This window comes from Nerophis lumbriciformis, linkage group LG09 (assembly GCF_033978685.3).
Source record: "Nerophis lumbriciformis linkage group LG09, RoL_Nlum_v2.1, whole genome shotgun sequence".
Lineage (NCBI taxonomy): Eukaryota > Metazoa > Chordata > Actinopteri > Syngnathiformes > Syngnathidae > Nerophis > Nerophis lumbriciformis.
In genome coordinates this window covers 21,429,413-21,445,301 of record NC_084556.2, presented here as the reverse complement: position 1 = coordinate 21,445,301, position 15,889 = coordinate 21,429,413, and the positions used below count along the sequence as shown (strand labels likewise).

The following is a 15,889-nucleotide window of genomic DNA, read 5'->3' as shown; positions in this document are numbered from 1 at the left end:
TGTTAATGTTTAACCTGAGCTAAAATAGGCACTTTCTGCCTCCTATAAATCACCCGCCATTTGACTCTTTACACAGGTTTCCATGTATGTTCTGCCCTCTATTCAGTCCTCTTTATTACTATTTGCTCATCGAACTTGAAATAACCTCTCTAAAATCACAGCTACCATGTGATCAAATAGGGATGGAGACAAGATAATATGAAATAAGTCACCAAAATGTACTTAATATAATTAACGTACCCCAAACTTGCACCCTTTTCAACATATCTTGCAAGATTTATAAATGTTTTGTCATTTTAACAATAATGCTTTAAACTAACATTGAATTATCATAACTATCCTCTGAATTATGCATAAAAAAAATGTCTCCATTGAGGGATTCTGACTGCAGTGCAAAGACAAAAATCACGTTTGCATTTTACAAGGTTTTGCATGATGTAAAAGCAGAGTAATATATTTTACAGTATCTCACCTCTACCCCTGCTAGATCAAACGGGGAGGGGAAAAAGGGTTCATTGTATGCTTACACTTCTATGGTAAGGTGCCAGGCACGTGAAATGTCATCAATTTTGGGCGGGAATAGCAAACTTATAATGTAGCTAGAGCCAACAAATCAATGATCAAATTAGTCTGGGTTTGTTTGAGTGCATAAGAAGAAGAAAAAACCCTGAGTGCATGCACTGCCCTCTAAAATGTATATCAGATACAGAAGTTGCCATTAGAGCTCCTTACAGAGGCAATGTCTTGATAGTTTCGCTGATAAGATAGAGAAGATTTCTTCCAAGATGAGAGACATCACTGAAATTACAGCACTTTTCCTTGGTTTTGTCAGCTGGATACTGATTTTTGTATCACTGCAAGACCAGTATTGGAAAGAGTCTACCACAGAAGGCAGTGTAATTACAACCTCCACAATATATGAGAACCTCTGGATGTCATGTGCCAGTGATTCCACTGGGATCTATAACTGCCGCGATTTTCCATCCCTTTTTGCCCTTCCTGGTAAGTAAGAGATTATCATTTTAAATCTACTGTCAAAATGGTGATATTTATTTGAACTAATTGCTCAGGAGTCTTTTACACATCACGCATGCAGGTTCTGATGATTCAGCTGTAAGATTTTGCTGACTTTGCATCTTCCTTTTTTGTTAAACATCACACGGCGCGCTGCTTTGTATTTCAAAATAAGGATTAAACTTTGTTTCAAATTTTTCACATCATACCGGTATGTAGACAATAAAATGGGCAAAACAAGTCTGCAAGTGTGCAATAAATGAAAAAGCAGCTACTTATGCTCAATAAAAATGTTCTTATTCTGGCAAAGTTTGCTTTTATTCAGGGATTATTGGAGAGTATTTACAAATATATTTATTTTATTATACACATCCGAGCCCGAAATTACTCAAACCACTGAATTAAGGTGACTTTTTCCTTTCCTGATTGGAAATGAAATAGGTGTGTGTCTCCCCAGAAAATAATAAGACAATAAAAGAGGCATTAGTGTGGAAAAAATATGTTTTTTTAAATTTAAACAAAAGATTTAAGTAAAAATTTGCCAGGGGTATGAATCATTTTGGGCTTGACTGTACATTAATGTATTGTGTACACATTAAATGTAAATAATAACTTGTTAAAAAACATTTATTCATCAAAGAAAAAATGCCTCATTAATATTATTTGATGATGTAAAATTTAGTTGATTGTATAAATTTGATAAATAAAAAATTCAGTTACTCTTCTATATAATATTAATGTAATTGAGTACATGTGAAATATGACTTTATCCACTTAAATGTATTATTTAAAAAAAAGTTTTAATCTAAGTAAAGGTAATGTCTTAACAAGGCAACCATGTAATTTTTGTTTTCAATTTGATACTTTTTTTTTTCTAATGTTAAGGCCGTTTTTTGTTGCTTTTTCAAATTTAAATCTTGTATGCAAAATAACTTATATTTTTCAAACTATAAATACAAAATTGCTTGATCTTTAAAAAAAATATTGTTTCTATATAATCAAAATCTAAGGCCATTACAAATTCCTGCCGAGCGACAAGTCTATGTGTTCTAAAGCAGTGGTCCCCAACTACCGGTCCGTGGATCGATTGGTACCAGGCTGCACAAGAAATAAAAAAATAAAAAAATAAATAGTTTTTATTTTTTTATTTTTTATTAAATCAACATAAAAAACACAAGATACACTTACAATTAGTGCACCAACCCAAAAAACCTCCCTCCCCCATTTACACTCATTCACACTCATTCGCACAAAAGAGTTGTTTCTTTCTGTTATTAATATTTGTGGTTCCTACATTATATATCAATATAGATCAATACAGTCTGCAGGGATACAGTCCGTAAGCACACATGATTGTATTTCTTTATGACAAAAAACTAAAAATTACCATTCTACCCACTCTCCCCACCCCCCTACAAAAAGGTTGGGGACCACTTTTCTAAAGCAAAATCTTATCTCTTGGTGGGCGTGCACTTATGCCCCCTAACCCCTCAAAACCGTAGACATTCCCATCATCCACCAGTCAGCCTCAGTCCCAAACTGGGATTTGAATCCAATCAATAATGATTGGGATTTATTGACAGTGTTCAAAGCGACTGTCAGAAAGTGACAAATAACTTTCAGTCTATAGACGTTAGTCAGCAGGTGTGAAGGTTGGACCTGACTTCCTTTAGGTTGGGTAAACACTTGGGCCTCTGAAAAAGTTCAAGACATGTAGGAATAATAGGGGAAATCATAAGTAGGCTGTTTGGAATTAATCATTAATTTGTAGGTTTCTGTAGCATCCTGGCTCAAGGGTTGCTGGGAAATCTGAGTCTATCACACAAACAAATCCACTGGTTTGGGCTTGAAGATAGTCTAGTCAACATTTTCTTTCCGGAAACCTCCAGAGGTGCTCGACCAAACTCAGTAGAATTTAAGGAATTATGGATCCGATAGTGGAAGCTTTTGCCTTCTTCCTGGGCTTTCTGGGATGGCTCATGGTTGGGATAGCGCTTCCGAATCGATACTGGAGAGTGTCCACAGTGGACGGTAACGTTATCACCACGTCGACCATCTATGAGAATCTCTGGATGTCCTGTGCCACCGACTCGACAGGGGTTCACAACTGCCGCGATTTTCCATCGTTGCTCGCACTAAGCGGTATGTAGCCGACTGAGGGAAAACTCGTGTTGTCTGGGTTGGATCTATTCCTACTGACATGGAAAACTATTTATTTTGTGGCAAGTAACTGTACAAAAAACTATTACTATATTAACTGCATTCAACAGTGGTTTGATTGTTTATAACTGTCTTTAAAAACAGGACTCAGTCACATTTTAGAGGTGATGCTCTTTGTTAAACAGCAGGTAATAAAAGCCGGTTGTATAAAATATAATGAGATGAAAGACTGTAACCAGGAACAACCGCAGTAAAGTGAGCACCACAGACATTCATCAAATTTCAAAATGTGTTAGTTTGTTGGCCTCACAAACTGTAAAGCATATGGATACAGGACAATATTGTTTTTATGAGATGGGAAATGTTGTTGAAAAAAACTATTATTTCTCTTTTTTTGTATTTACAGCATTAGAATGACAACCAGTCATGAGCCTGTAGGGGGCTCGAGTCAATGTTGCAACTTTGTTATGATACACAATGTACCGCACTGTACAAAAGCAAGTGACTCATTGTGTCAATGCAAAGAGAGTGGAGCACTCCATCAAATGCTAAGGCACAACAAAAAATGTTATGAGACAATCACTCCATTCACACAGCAATGCCAAAGTATTTTAAAGGTTATATTTATATAACCTAAACATTAAAATGAAATATGCGGAGTCCTATAATTGGATGTCATCATGCAGTTTCTATGGACAGCAATATTTAATAGTGTTTTAAGACAGTATGTCCCATACATTCAAAATAAACTTGGACCGCTACCTGTTCGCCGTTTGCTAATAAACATATTATGATGGGAACGTCTCTGAATGTTCCTACTCTGTACAGTGGTTGGCATCATACCTCTGCTTCTTAACACACCTCTAATAAGCACCTGGTCTGCCAGAGAATAAGAAGATGTAGCGTGGGGATCAGTGTTGCAAGGTTATAAGCAGGAGTATTCAGACCACCTAGGCTATGTTCACACTGCAGGGTCGGATATCCAATTCAGATTTTTTTGGGTCAAATCTGATCTATTAATGTAATTGTTTACATTACTAAAAAAATGCGATGTCTAATGGAACTCAATTTGACCCGCATGCAGACACACATGCTGCAGTGTTTACAGAAGTAAACGTGGCTTTAATTCTAGTCAGTGTCAGTCTTGGCACATTTGTGGCCATTTCAAGGATTTTGTGCTATTATAGTCAACATTTTCTGAACTGCTCATGGAAGATTAAAAAGGAAGAGGGCAAGTATTTTGGCTCTGGCAGTTTGTGGGAAGTTTTACTTTCATGTCTGCTACGAAGAGTCAGAGACATGAGTGATGGAACATTGATGTGAGTTCCTAAAAAATATTATTTTTACCTGTTTTCTGCTCATTTTTCGACTATTTATTTTGTAACCACCTATTTTGGCAAAGAATTATGACGTTTATCGCTTTTTGATGACGTTCTGGTCAGATGTATGAGTGGGGAGCGTTCACACTGCAGTCGCATCGCATACATATCCGATTTATATCCACATGCAAAAGGCTTGGGTTGGATATAAAAAATTCAAAATTGCGCTTTTCACATTCACATAAAAAAATGTGCTGCAGGTCACATGTGGGCAAAAAAAATGGAATTGACCTGCAGTGTGAACGAGGTCCTAGATTATGTTCTTTAAATAAGCAATTAGTGACAAATGTAGTGACTTTGGCATGAAAAGCATTAATCACTCTTCAACAAGCGGATCTAAAAGTACTCACAGCCGGATCTGTCTGGTTTGTGACATCCAAAAACACAAAAAGAAGTATTTCTAAACTAGTTTTTCGCCCACTTTTTGTCTCCCGTGGCATCCGTGTAAAATAAAAAGCACATGGATATGTGCACATACTGTACATAAAGCCACCATCACAAATAAAGCACAGTCCTGTTTTAAACGCTAGAATAGTACTAATGATTGTACCTCTATGTCTGTGCGCAGGGTACCTACAAGCCTCCCGAGCACTGATGATCGCTTCCATCGTGTTTGGGACATTTGGGCTGGTGGGAACCATTGTGGGAATGCAATGCTCCAAAATAGGAGGAGAAAACTATGTTCTGAAGGGCAGGATTGCTGCTATTGGAGGAGTGTTCTTCTTACTACAAGGTAAAAACAGAGACAGAGGTATAGTACATGACATGTAATGGAAGTAGAACAACATATTTATGCCAGGACAAAACAATTATAATTTGGAACACAATAAATCCCACTTTAAACATAGTCCTGAAGTATGTCATCAAAAACAATGCAAATTATACAAAATATGATTTAGTCTTCTGAATCCACACGCTTTGCAATGTGTTTTTCCTTGACCTGCCCTTTCACTAGGATTGGTGGAAATAGCACGGTGGAACAGGGGTTAGTGCATGTGCCTCCCAATACGAAGGTCCTGAGTAGACCTGAGTTCAATCCCGGGCTCAGGATCTTTCTGTGTGGAGTTTGCATGTTCTCCCTGTGACTGCGTGAGTTCCCTCCGGGTACTCTGGCTTCCTCCCACCTCCAAAGACATGCACCTGGGGATAGGTTGATTGGCAACACTAATTTGGCCCTAGAGTGTGAATGTTGTCTGTCTATCTGTGTTGGCCCTGCGATGAGGCTGAATGCAGCTGAGATAGGCTCCAGCACCCCCCGCGACCCCAAAAGGGACAAGCGGTAGGAAATGGATGGATGGATGGATGGGTTGGGTGGGATTTGCGTGATCTACCACCTCCTGCTCCGTGGCCTTGTGGTTAGAGTGTCCACCCCGAAAGTGGTAGGTCGTGAGTTCAAACCCAGCGACTATAAAAATGGGACCCATTGCCTCCCTGCTTGGCACTCAGCATCAAGGGTTGGAATTGGGGGTTAAATCACCAAAATGATTCACGAGCACGGCCACCGCTGCTGCTCACTGCTCCCCTCATCTCCCAGGGGGTGGAACAAGGGGATGGGTCAAATGCAGAGAGTAATTTCACCACATCTAGTGTGTGTGACAATCAGTGGTACTTTAACTTTAACTTGCAGACAAACAGAGTAGGCCTATGTTGGTAAAAGCATTGCCTCCTTTGCAGAGGTAACATGTTGTAGAATAATTAGTTATATCTAAATTGTTGGTCATTCCAAAGCACCAATGAATCAATCCTGATTCTTACCCACTGCAACACTTAGAAAGCTGGCATGTCAGCTTGTCTAATCTCTGTATACAGAAGACAAACTATCAGGTAATGAATGACCAGTTCAAAGGGTTATCTTTACCCGCTTAAACACAAAAAGCCTCTTCTTATCAAATGTCAAAGCACATTGAAAAGGCCAACACAGAGAATACACTCGTGTCAGTTGTATGTATATAACAACACTTACATCAAATTAATGAGACATAAAAATAAAACAACGATCTTAATTTAACATCTGCGATTGTGAAAACATTTTTGTACTTAAAATAAATACTTTCAAAGGCAATACCAACTACTATCAGATATTGTTCCTGATTGGGTACATCTTATTTATTCATCATTAATTGTAGCAGAAGATACAATATATCAGGTGTGTCAAATTCGTTTTCATTGAGGGCCACATCACAATTATTGTGGCCCTCAGAAGGCCGCTTGAAACAGTGAATCTATATGAATATAAACATACAGTGTAGACTATTTACACAATTTGCATTTGATTTTGATGATTACATGTTTTAGTAAAAGACTAGTTGATGGATAATTTCATCAGAAATCATAAGTCAAGGTAACATATTTAAGAATTAAAGTGCTTTATTACTTTCAGTTTTTCGCAGGCCACATAAATAACGTAGCGGACCACATCAAAACTCTGTGCAATTGCAGCGAATACTCCCCCTCGACTTAAGTCTGTCACTGCTCGTCCTCATTCAAGATGCTCACTTAGGGTGCAACAAGCATTAGACGTGGGCGTTCCCTATCAAATCTGGCCTTCCGCATTTAAAGTGAAACATTATATTGAGCTTGAAGTCTGGATGCAGTGTATACCACACAATCAAATGATAAAAAGACTTCTAGAAATGTATCAGATTTATTTTGATTGCTTCAATTAAAGACACCTGGAAAAATCCTCTGAGATGAGGATAAAAGAACCATAATGCCACTCTGAATGACCAACTAATTAAAATGCACACCATGTGCCTGCTGTCTCTTTGTGAAAGTATAGTAGCCGCGTTTGGACATCTTGGGACGTTCAAAGCATACAATTTTGGCTGGACCGTAGGGCCATTAATGAACTATGGCCTCTATTCTCCCCTCTGCGCTTAAGTGGTATTTTCTACGTCCCTGAACTTACGCACATTTGTTGTATCCGTATTCTTGTAAATCAGGCAAAAATTCGTAAATCTGGAATGAAGGCAGGCACATTATTAATTTGCCACCAAGCCTTTTTTGAGCTGTTTGAAAATTGGGGCTCATGGCGTTTTACTAACACTTGTGAATGTTAATGAAATCCATAAAAAAGATAACATTTGAACGTCCATGAGTCACAGCAGCATTTTCAAACATAGCAGATGCACGTAGTCCCCAAGCTATGGTCGCACTTATGAAACAACGATGTGCATTTTGATTTTTGTTAGTTAATTAGTGGCATTTTGGTTTTTCTATCCTCATCTCAATGGATGTTTCCATGTGTCTCAATAAGAATAGATTTGATAGCTTTCTGGAAGTCATTTTTTAATCATTTAATAATGTGTGGGGTATAATGCATTCAAACCTCAAGTGCAATATTAAAATGTTTCACTTTCCAGTAAGTATATTTATGGTCTACATGCAAAACAGCAAGTGACGCAGGAAAAATTCTCCACAAGTGTGTCAGAGCTTTTCGTCCTGTCACTCACACACATCAGTGGCCCTGAAAGATGCAGCCACGACATCTTGGGGGGAAAAAAGTGCAATTTGCTATTTTTTTAAAGATAATAATGATTAATGAAGCAGTCATCAAACACAAACAAAACACAAACAATTCAGCATGTTTTGCTTTTGGCCTTTGCTTGTAATTTTGTTCCCCCCAAAAACAGGTTTTGCAAAAACTTATATGTAGATTGCTTTATATCGGAGTCAATGAAGCAAAATTTAAGTTTTAAGTACCACTGATAGTCACACACACTAGGTGTGGTGAAATTACCCCTTGTTCCACCCACTGGGAGGTGAGGGGAGCAGTGAGCAGCAGCGGTGGCCGCACTCGGGAATCATTTCGGTGATTTAACTACCAATTCCAACCCTTGATGCTGAGTGCCAAGCAGGGAGGTAATGGGTCCCATTTTTATAGTCTTTGGTATGACTCAGCCGGGGTTTGAACTCTAGACCTACCGATCTCAGGGCGGACACTCTAACCACAAGGCCACTGAGCAGGCTAAGAGATTTGAATGAAAAACGGTCTTGCGTCCCTACAGACAATCTCACTACAATTATACATAGCCATCACTTTCGATCTCCTGAGAGGGTTTCAGAAACATTAATTTCAATTGTGTGTGCTGTTTGAATTTAAAATGACAACTTATGTTATCATATGTTGTGTTCTCCCCCCAATTCCCAAGGCCTTTGCACCATGATTGCTGTGTCTTGGTATGCAGCCAACATCACCCAGGAGTTCTTTGACCAATTCTACGCAGGGACAAAGTCAGTGGACAGATCTTAATCAAGTATGACGAGAAATGTACGATTACAATAAATGTTGTGTGACAGGTATGAAATCGGCGAGGGCTTGTACATCGGCTGGTCTTCAGCCACACTCGCCATGTGTGGAGGTGCATGTCTGACGTGTGCATGTAGGTTTAAAGAGCCTGGTGAGAAAATGTATGTATCCACACATGAAGCATGTTACCTGGGAAAGAGTGCACTCGTCTAACAACAGCTTGTTTCTGGGGTTCTTGTAGGCCTTATCCATATCAGCCGTCCTCTAGAGGACGCGTGCTGTCCACAGTGGCGTCCCAGTCTGCCCACACCAACTATGGAAGGAATGCATATGTGTGACATGTTACAGCGAGCTGGGAAGGATGGAGAGTTGAACAAAGTTATCTGACGGTGGGAAGTATTTTTAAACAAAGACATGATCATGCCTGACCTTTTTTTTTTTTTTGTCAATTCTTGAACTTCAAATGTGTGATTTGTATGCACAAAATAAGCATGACAGCACAGTAGTGGACACAACATTGTCTTAAAGGCAGTAATACTCTGCATCAGTGAATGTAAATATTTCCAATCGTTCATGTGGGATTTTTGCAACCGATGAAAACATTTGAATAACGTTTCGTTAGTTGAGTAAGTGCTGATTCAGAAATACTATAAACCACTATCAAACTTGTATAGGAAAATAATTAATTCAGCAATAATAGTGGATCATGGTAAAAATAGACTTAAGTATTTGTGGATGTTTATATTTTTAATACACAATAGTTGCCTTATAAGTGAATATATATATATATATACATATATATATATATATATATATATATATATATATATATATACCGGTATATATAAACTTCTGTAATTTGTGTGGTTTTATATACAAATAAAAACATTTTGGAATAATTCTGAGACATTTATTGCATATGAAGTGTGCAGATCATTCCAGAATTTATTTTGGTGCATGTACTCTCTGCTGGACAGATATAATATTACATAAATTAATAATAACATTTGTTAGAGGGATGATCTGTTCCTGATTAGACCAATTTTATTCTGCTATAGTTATTGTTTGACATGTTATTAAAAAGACGAGAAAAACAAGGATTTTTTTTTCCTCCAGTATCACATTACACTACAGGAATCACGGCACACAAAGCAAAAATAAAAGAACTGACATGCTACATTCAAAACAACAACAAAAAAAGAATTCCTTTTAATTCTTTGGGGTTTCAATCGCCAAAGCGTCAAAGTTTTGCCCTTGAAAACGAATCAAGTGCCAGCCTTCATTAGCAGTGAGATCCTCAGCTCCTTTAGCAGCATAGAAGTCTCGTGATGGAGTGTTCCAGTCCAGCACGTTCAACTGCAAGAGTGCACACTGCTTCTCTTTGGCCACCTGCACAGACATGATAGTCCTTTAGATGAAGCATGCAATTAAATCCACAGTTTCATTCATATCACAACATAATAATAAAGTCTATAATGGTTATCATTATTATTATAAAAGTGAAATAGGTTCCCAACTACTATAATCGGATGTATGCTACAGGTAAGTCAGGTTTACTTGAAATTCTGTTATAATGTTAATTTATGAGGCATCTTACCTTAGCGACTGCGGTCAGTAAACCTTTCCCAATGCCAAATCCTGACAATGACATCAATTAAAAAAATGATGAGGCAGAAAATGTACACTAAAAATATTGGGAACAATATCTCGTTATTGTGGTCACTACTCCTTTTACAACTTGAGAAGATACATGTATCTGTACTTTTTAAGTACAAAGCTACTACTGGAAGTACAATAAAAACGCAGTGCGATAAATTTTACCTCGAGGGACAGCATTTGTTTAAGTGAGGTGAATATTTCCCCCAAAAAAACTGCATTTTACCTCTGAATTGTGGCATCACATATAAATCCTCTAGATGCATGGACCGTCCCTTCCATGTACTGTAGATGGAAAAGTACAGGGCATATCCAACTATCGCGAACCCTGCAGACACATGAAAAGACTATCATTAAAATCATGTTCAACAAAAAAATGATCACTAAACAACTGCAGGGTTTCCAGAAAGCAAGTTAAGTGAAAACTCGGAGTATGCAAACACTAAGATGTGGGAAATTCAGACGAGTATGTCAGATTCAGAGTTAGTTACCTTGGTAACCTGCTCGCTGGCAGGTTTTCCGAAACACACCTTGAGTTTTTTTTCCTCCTGTTAAACCTGAAATAATGTGTCAGACATGACATGTCTGTTACTTCATAAACCAGTAGATGTCCAAACATAATTAGTTCCTGAAGCCTTATGTTGGGAGAGGATTTTGAGGCCAAGGCTCATTAGCAGTCTTATACTATATGTAAAAAAATATATATATTGTTAAGTCAACAAGAATTAAAAAAATGATTTTAGATAAATTGGTCGAACAAAAAATTAGTAAAAAAGAAGAAAAACTACTTTTTCCAACCTTGATTTCAAATATCAATTTTTCTTAGTCATACTTATGTTTTGAAATATTTAGGAAAACAACTAAAAATAGATGTATTTGTTATTTCTTTATTGAAAATGTAACAGATATTTATTTACTTACAATAAGCAAAACAACCTACCAACAAAAGATTAAATGGTAGATTATTTTACTCATTTTAAGATGTATATCTTCGAGTGGAGTAGAAGCAAACTGTCATACATGATGTGTCTGTTAAAAACCCAATTCCTACAAATTTTGCCTCCTGTGCAAACACTTTTGTTTCTGTGAGTCAGCGCTTCCCTGGACACGCAACAACACTTTGTGATTTTATATATATATATATATATATATATATATATATATATATATATATATCCATCCATCCATCCATCTTCTTCCGCTTATCCGAGGTCGGGTCGCGGGGGCAGCAGCTTAAGCAGGGAAGCCCAGACTTCCCTCTCCCCAGCCACTTCGTCCAGCTCCTCCCGGGGGATCCCGAGGCGTTCCCAGGCCAGCCGGGAGAGATAGTCTTCCCAGCGTGTCCTGGGTCTTCCCCGTGGCCTCCTACCGGTCGGACGTGCCCGAAACACCTTACTAGGGAGGCGTTCGGGTGGCATCCTGACCAGATGCCCGAACCACATCATCTGGCTCCTCTCAATGTGGAGGAGCAGCGGCTTTACTTTGAGCTCCCCCCGAATGACAGAGCTTCTCACCCTATCTCTAAGGGAGAGCCCCGCCACTCGGCGGAGGAAACTCATTTCGGCCGCTTGTACCCGTGATCTTGTCCTTTCGGTCATGACCCAAAGCTCCTGACCATAGGTGAGGATGGGAACGTAGATCGACCGGTAAATCGAGAGCTTTGCCTTCCGGCTCAGCTCCTTCTTCACCACAACGGATCGATACAGCGTCCGCATTACTGAAGACGCCGCACCGATCCGCCTGTCGATCTCACGATCCACTCTTCCCCCACTCGTGAACAAGACTCCGAGGTACTTGAACTCCTCCACTTGGGGCAAGATCTCCTCCCCAACCCGGAGATGGCACTCCACCCTTTTCCGGGAGAGAACCATGGACTCGGACTTGGAGGTGCTGATTCCCATCCCAGTCGCTTCACACTCGGCTGCGAACCGATCCAGTGAGAGCTGAAGATCTTGGCCGGAGGAAGCCATCAGGACCACATCATCTGCAAATAGCAGTGACCTAATCCTGCAGCCACCAAACCAGATCCCCTCAACGCCCTGACTGCGCCTAGAAATTCTGTCCATAAAGGTTATGAACAGAATCGGTGACAAAGGGCAGCCTTGGCGGAGTCCAACCCTCACTGGAAACGTGTCAGACTTACTGCCGGCAATGCGGACCAAGCTCTGACACTGATTATACAGGGAGCGAACTGCCACAATAAGACAGTCCGTTACCCCATACTCTCTGAGCACTCCTCACAGGACTTCCCGGGGTACACGGTCGAATGCCTTCTCCAAGTCCACAAAGCACATGTAGACTGGTTGGGCAAACTCCCATGCACCCTCAAGGACCCTGCCGAGAGTATAGAGCTGGTCCACAGTTCCACGACCAGGACGAAAACCACACTGTTCCTCCTGAATCCGAGGTTCGACTATCCGGCGTAGCCTCCTCTCCAGTACACCTGAATAGACCTTACCGGGAAGGCTGAGGAGTGTGATCCCACGATAGTTGGAACACACCCTCCGGTTCCCCTTCTTAAAGAGAGGAACCACCACCCCGGTCTGCCAATCCAGAGGTACCGCCCCCGATGTCCACGCGATGTTGCAGAGTCTTGTCAACCAAGACAGCCCCACAACATCCAGAGCCTTAAGGAACTCCGGGCTGATCTCATCCACCCCCGGGGCCTTGCCACCGAGGAGCTTTTTAACTACCTCGGCAACCTCAGCCCCAGAAATAGGAGAGCCCACCACAGATTCCCCAGGCCCTGCTTCCTTATAGGAAGACGTGCTGGTAGGATTGAGGAGGTCTTTGAAGTATTCCCTCCACCAATCCACAACATCCGCAGTCGAGGTCAGCAGAGCACCATCCCCACCATACACGGTGTTGACACTGCACTGCTTCCCCTTCCTGAGGCGGCGGATGGTGGTCCAGAATTGCTTCGAAGCCGTCCGGAAGTCTTTTTCCATGGCCTCCCCGAACTCCTCCCATGTCCGAGTTTTTGCCTCCGCGACCGCTGAAGCCGCACACCGCTTGGCCTGTCGGTACCTGTCTGCTGCCTCAGGAGTCCCATGAGCCAAAAGAACCCGATAGGACTCCTTCTTCAGCCTGACGGCATCCCTCACCGCCGGCGTCCACCAACGGGTTCTAGGATTACCGCCACGACAGGCACCAACTACCTTGCGGCCACAGCTCCAATCGGCCGCCTCGACAATAGAGGTACGGAACATTGTCCACTCGGACTCAATGTCCAGCACCTCCCTCGTGACATGTTCAAAGTTCTTCCGGAGGTGGGAATTGAAACTCTCTCTGACAGGAGACTCTGCCAGGCGTTCCCAGCAAACCCTCACAATGCGTTTGGGCCTGCCAGGTCTGTCCGGCATCCTCCCCCACCATCGCAGCCAACTCACCACCAGGTGGTGATCGGTAGAAAGCTCCGCCCCTCTCTTCACCCGAGTGTCCAAAACATGAGGCCGCAAATCCGATGACACAACTACAAAGTCGATCATGGAACTGCGGCCTAGGGTGTCCTGGTGCCAAGTGCACATATGGACACCCTTATGTTTGAACATGGTGTTTGTTATCGACAATCTGTGACGAGCACAAAAGTCCAATAACAGAACACCACTATATATAATATATATATATATATATATATATATATATACATTTATGTAAATATATGTGTATATACATATATATGTAAATGTATATATATATATACATACATGTATATATATATATATATATATATATATATATATAAGTATATGTATATATATACATATATAAATATATATGCATATATATAAATACAAGTATATAAATATATATGTATTTATGTGTATATATATAAGTATATATATATATATATATATATATAAATATGTATGTACTTATGTGTGTATATATATATATATATATATATAAGTATATATATATATATATATATATATATACACATGTGTATATGTGTGTGTGTGTGTTTGTGTATAAATGTGGAGTCAGTGTATAATGGGATGAGGAATGTGCTTTGAGTCACGAGAAAAAGCGCTATTTATATCTTATAATGTATTAACATATACTTCTTGAAAAAAGGATAATCTATAAATTCATATTTTGTTGGTTATTTTGTTTATTGTAATTAATACAGATCACATATACCAAAAGAGCTATTTTTTATTCAAATCAATCTTCTTTTTAATTGTCTAACCAAGTTTTGTTTTCTCAAAATTATTTCCCGATATTAATCTTCAGAAATTAATTCTGAGTGGTGGTCACGTCATGTCTGACAAAATGCTTCAGTTTATCAGGAGGGGAAAACTCAGGCTTAGTGTCTCAAAGCGAGTTACCATGGTAACTGACTCAGAGTTTGACTTACTTCTCTTTTTTGGAACGGAAAACTTCATTTTAGGGTTAACATACATATAGACTACCATGGATGGAAACCTTTTACCTTCTTTTGGTTTATTCTCGTCAGGTACTTCAGCAACAAAACATTGGAAGAAGGGATTCTGGCAGAAGCCATCACGCTCCAGTTCTTAAGTAAACAACAAAAGAAGATCATTCACCTGAAAAGTAATTTTAAAACTAAAGCCATGAGAGCCTTTCCTCAACATATTAGAAAACAACATTTGGAGCCAATAGTTGTGTGTTGTACACAAGAGTGTAGTAATGAACTCAAACAGTTTGGACGTGCAGTGGTTTGATTGGTTGCAGCTTTACAGTAATCAAAATCTGGTTTAATCCAGTATGTTGGCTTTAACAATTAATATTACCTTCACGTGATATTTTGACTTCATCAGACATCTTTTCATAAACCGCCAACTCCTAAATAGAAACAGACTTCGTTTAGAGCAATTTGTGTCGCATCGTTAGAAACGAGTTGTCGACATTAAGTTTTGTATTTATATACTTCAGTACCTGTCAGTTACGTTGCCCACGAATGTGTCACACTCACCATTATCATTCTCGATATGTCTTTACAGTCGACTGTGGTTGCAGCACGTATTTTAAAGTTCATGTTTAATTTAGCAAGTACACAATTTGCACGACAATCATCCGTTCATCTAAATCACACATATTACTTCCGTTTTCAAAACCGGAAGAGACTATCGTGTATCCGGTCACCCTTCGAAATAAAGCTTCAGGTTTATCCATCCATCCATTTTCTAAAATTGCTGGGTTGCAATAACGTGACCTAGAAGCACTTCCAGGTTTTAGGTGAAGGTCTCGAGTCCCATTAGACTACTGTTTATTTACCTGCATCTTTGCAGATTTGGGCGTATTTTGAAAGCCCAAAAGGAATAAGCGGTAGAAATGGATGGATGGGTGGATGCAAATACATAAGCAATCATGAAAAAAAATATTCTAAATGGGACGGAGGGGATTTATATACACTCTTAAGATAAATATTTTTTGAAAGATTTAAACCCTTCATCATCACCAAGAT

The 15,889-nt window shown here is 39.6% G+C and overlaps 2 protein-coding genes across 3 annotated transcripts; one reads left to right on the top strand and one right to left on the bottom strand.

The window, feature by feature from the left end:
* Nucleotides 1–641: 641 nt before the first annotated feature.
* Nucleotides 642–9,191, top strand: LOC133607544 (claudin-15-like). Of its 2 annotated transcripts, none has more exons than XM_061962269.1 (5): nucleotides 642–1,002; nucleotides 5,122–5,286; nucleotides 8,705–8,786; nucleotides 8,853–8,963; nucleotides 9,044–9,191. In XM_061962269.1, the coding sequence occupies exons 1-5, from the start codon at nucleotides 786–788 to the stop codon at nucleotides 9,138–9,140; spliced, it is 672 nt and encodes a 223-aa protein (XP_061818253.1). In that variant the 5' UTR covers nucleotides 642–785; the 3' UTR covers nucleotides 9,141–9,191. The 2 variants fall into 2 exon arrangements, with proteins under 2 accessions (XP_061818253.1, XP_061818252.1); XM_061962268.1 differs by lacking the exon at nucleotides 642–1,002 and adding an exon at nucleotides 2,845–3,156.
* A 507-nt stretch (nucleotides 9,192–9,698) lies between these two features.
* Nucleotides 9,699–15,562, bottom strand: LOC133607122 (thialysine N-epsilon-acetyltransferase-like). Its single transcript, XM_061961583.1, has 6 exons — nucleotides 15,398–15,562; nucleotides 15,216–15,267; nucleotides 14,894–14,977; nucleotides 10,685–10,786; nucleotides 10,400–10,440; nucleotides 9,699–10,191 (listed from the first exon to the last, which is right to left on the bottom strand). The coding sequence occupies exons 1-6, from the start codon at nucleotides 15,458–15,460 to the stop codon at nucleotides 10,012–10,014; spliced, it is 522 nt and encodes a 173-aa protein (XP_061817567.1). The 5' UTR covers nucleotides 15,461–15,562; the 3' UTR covers nucleotides 9,699–10,011.
* Between the last annotated feature and the right edge of the window lie 327 nt (nucleotides 15,563–15,889).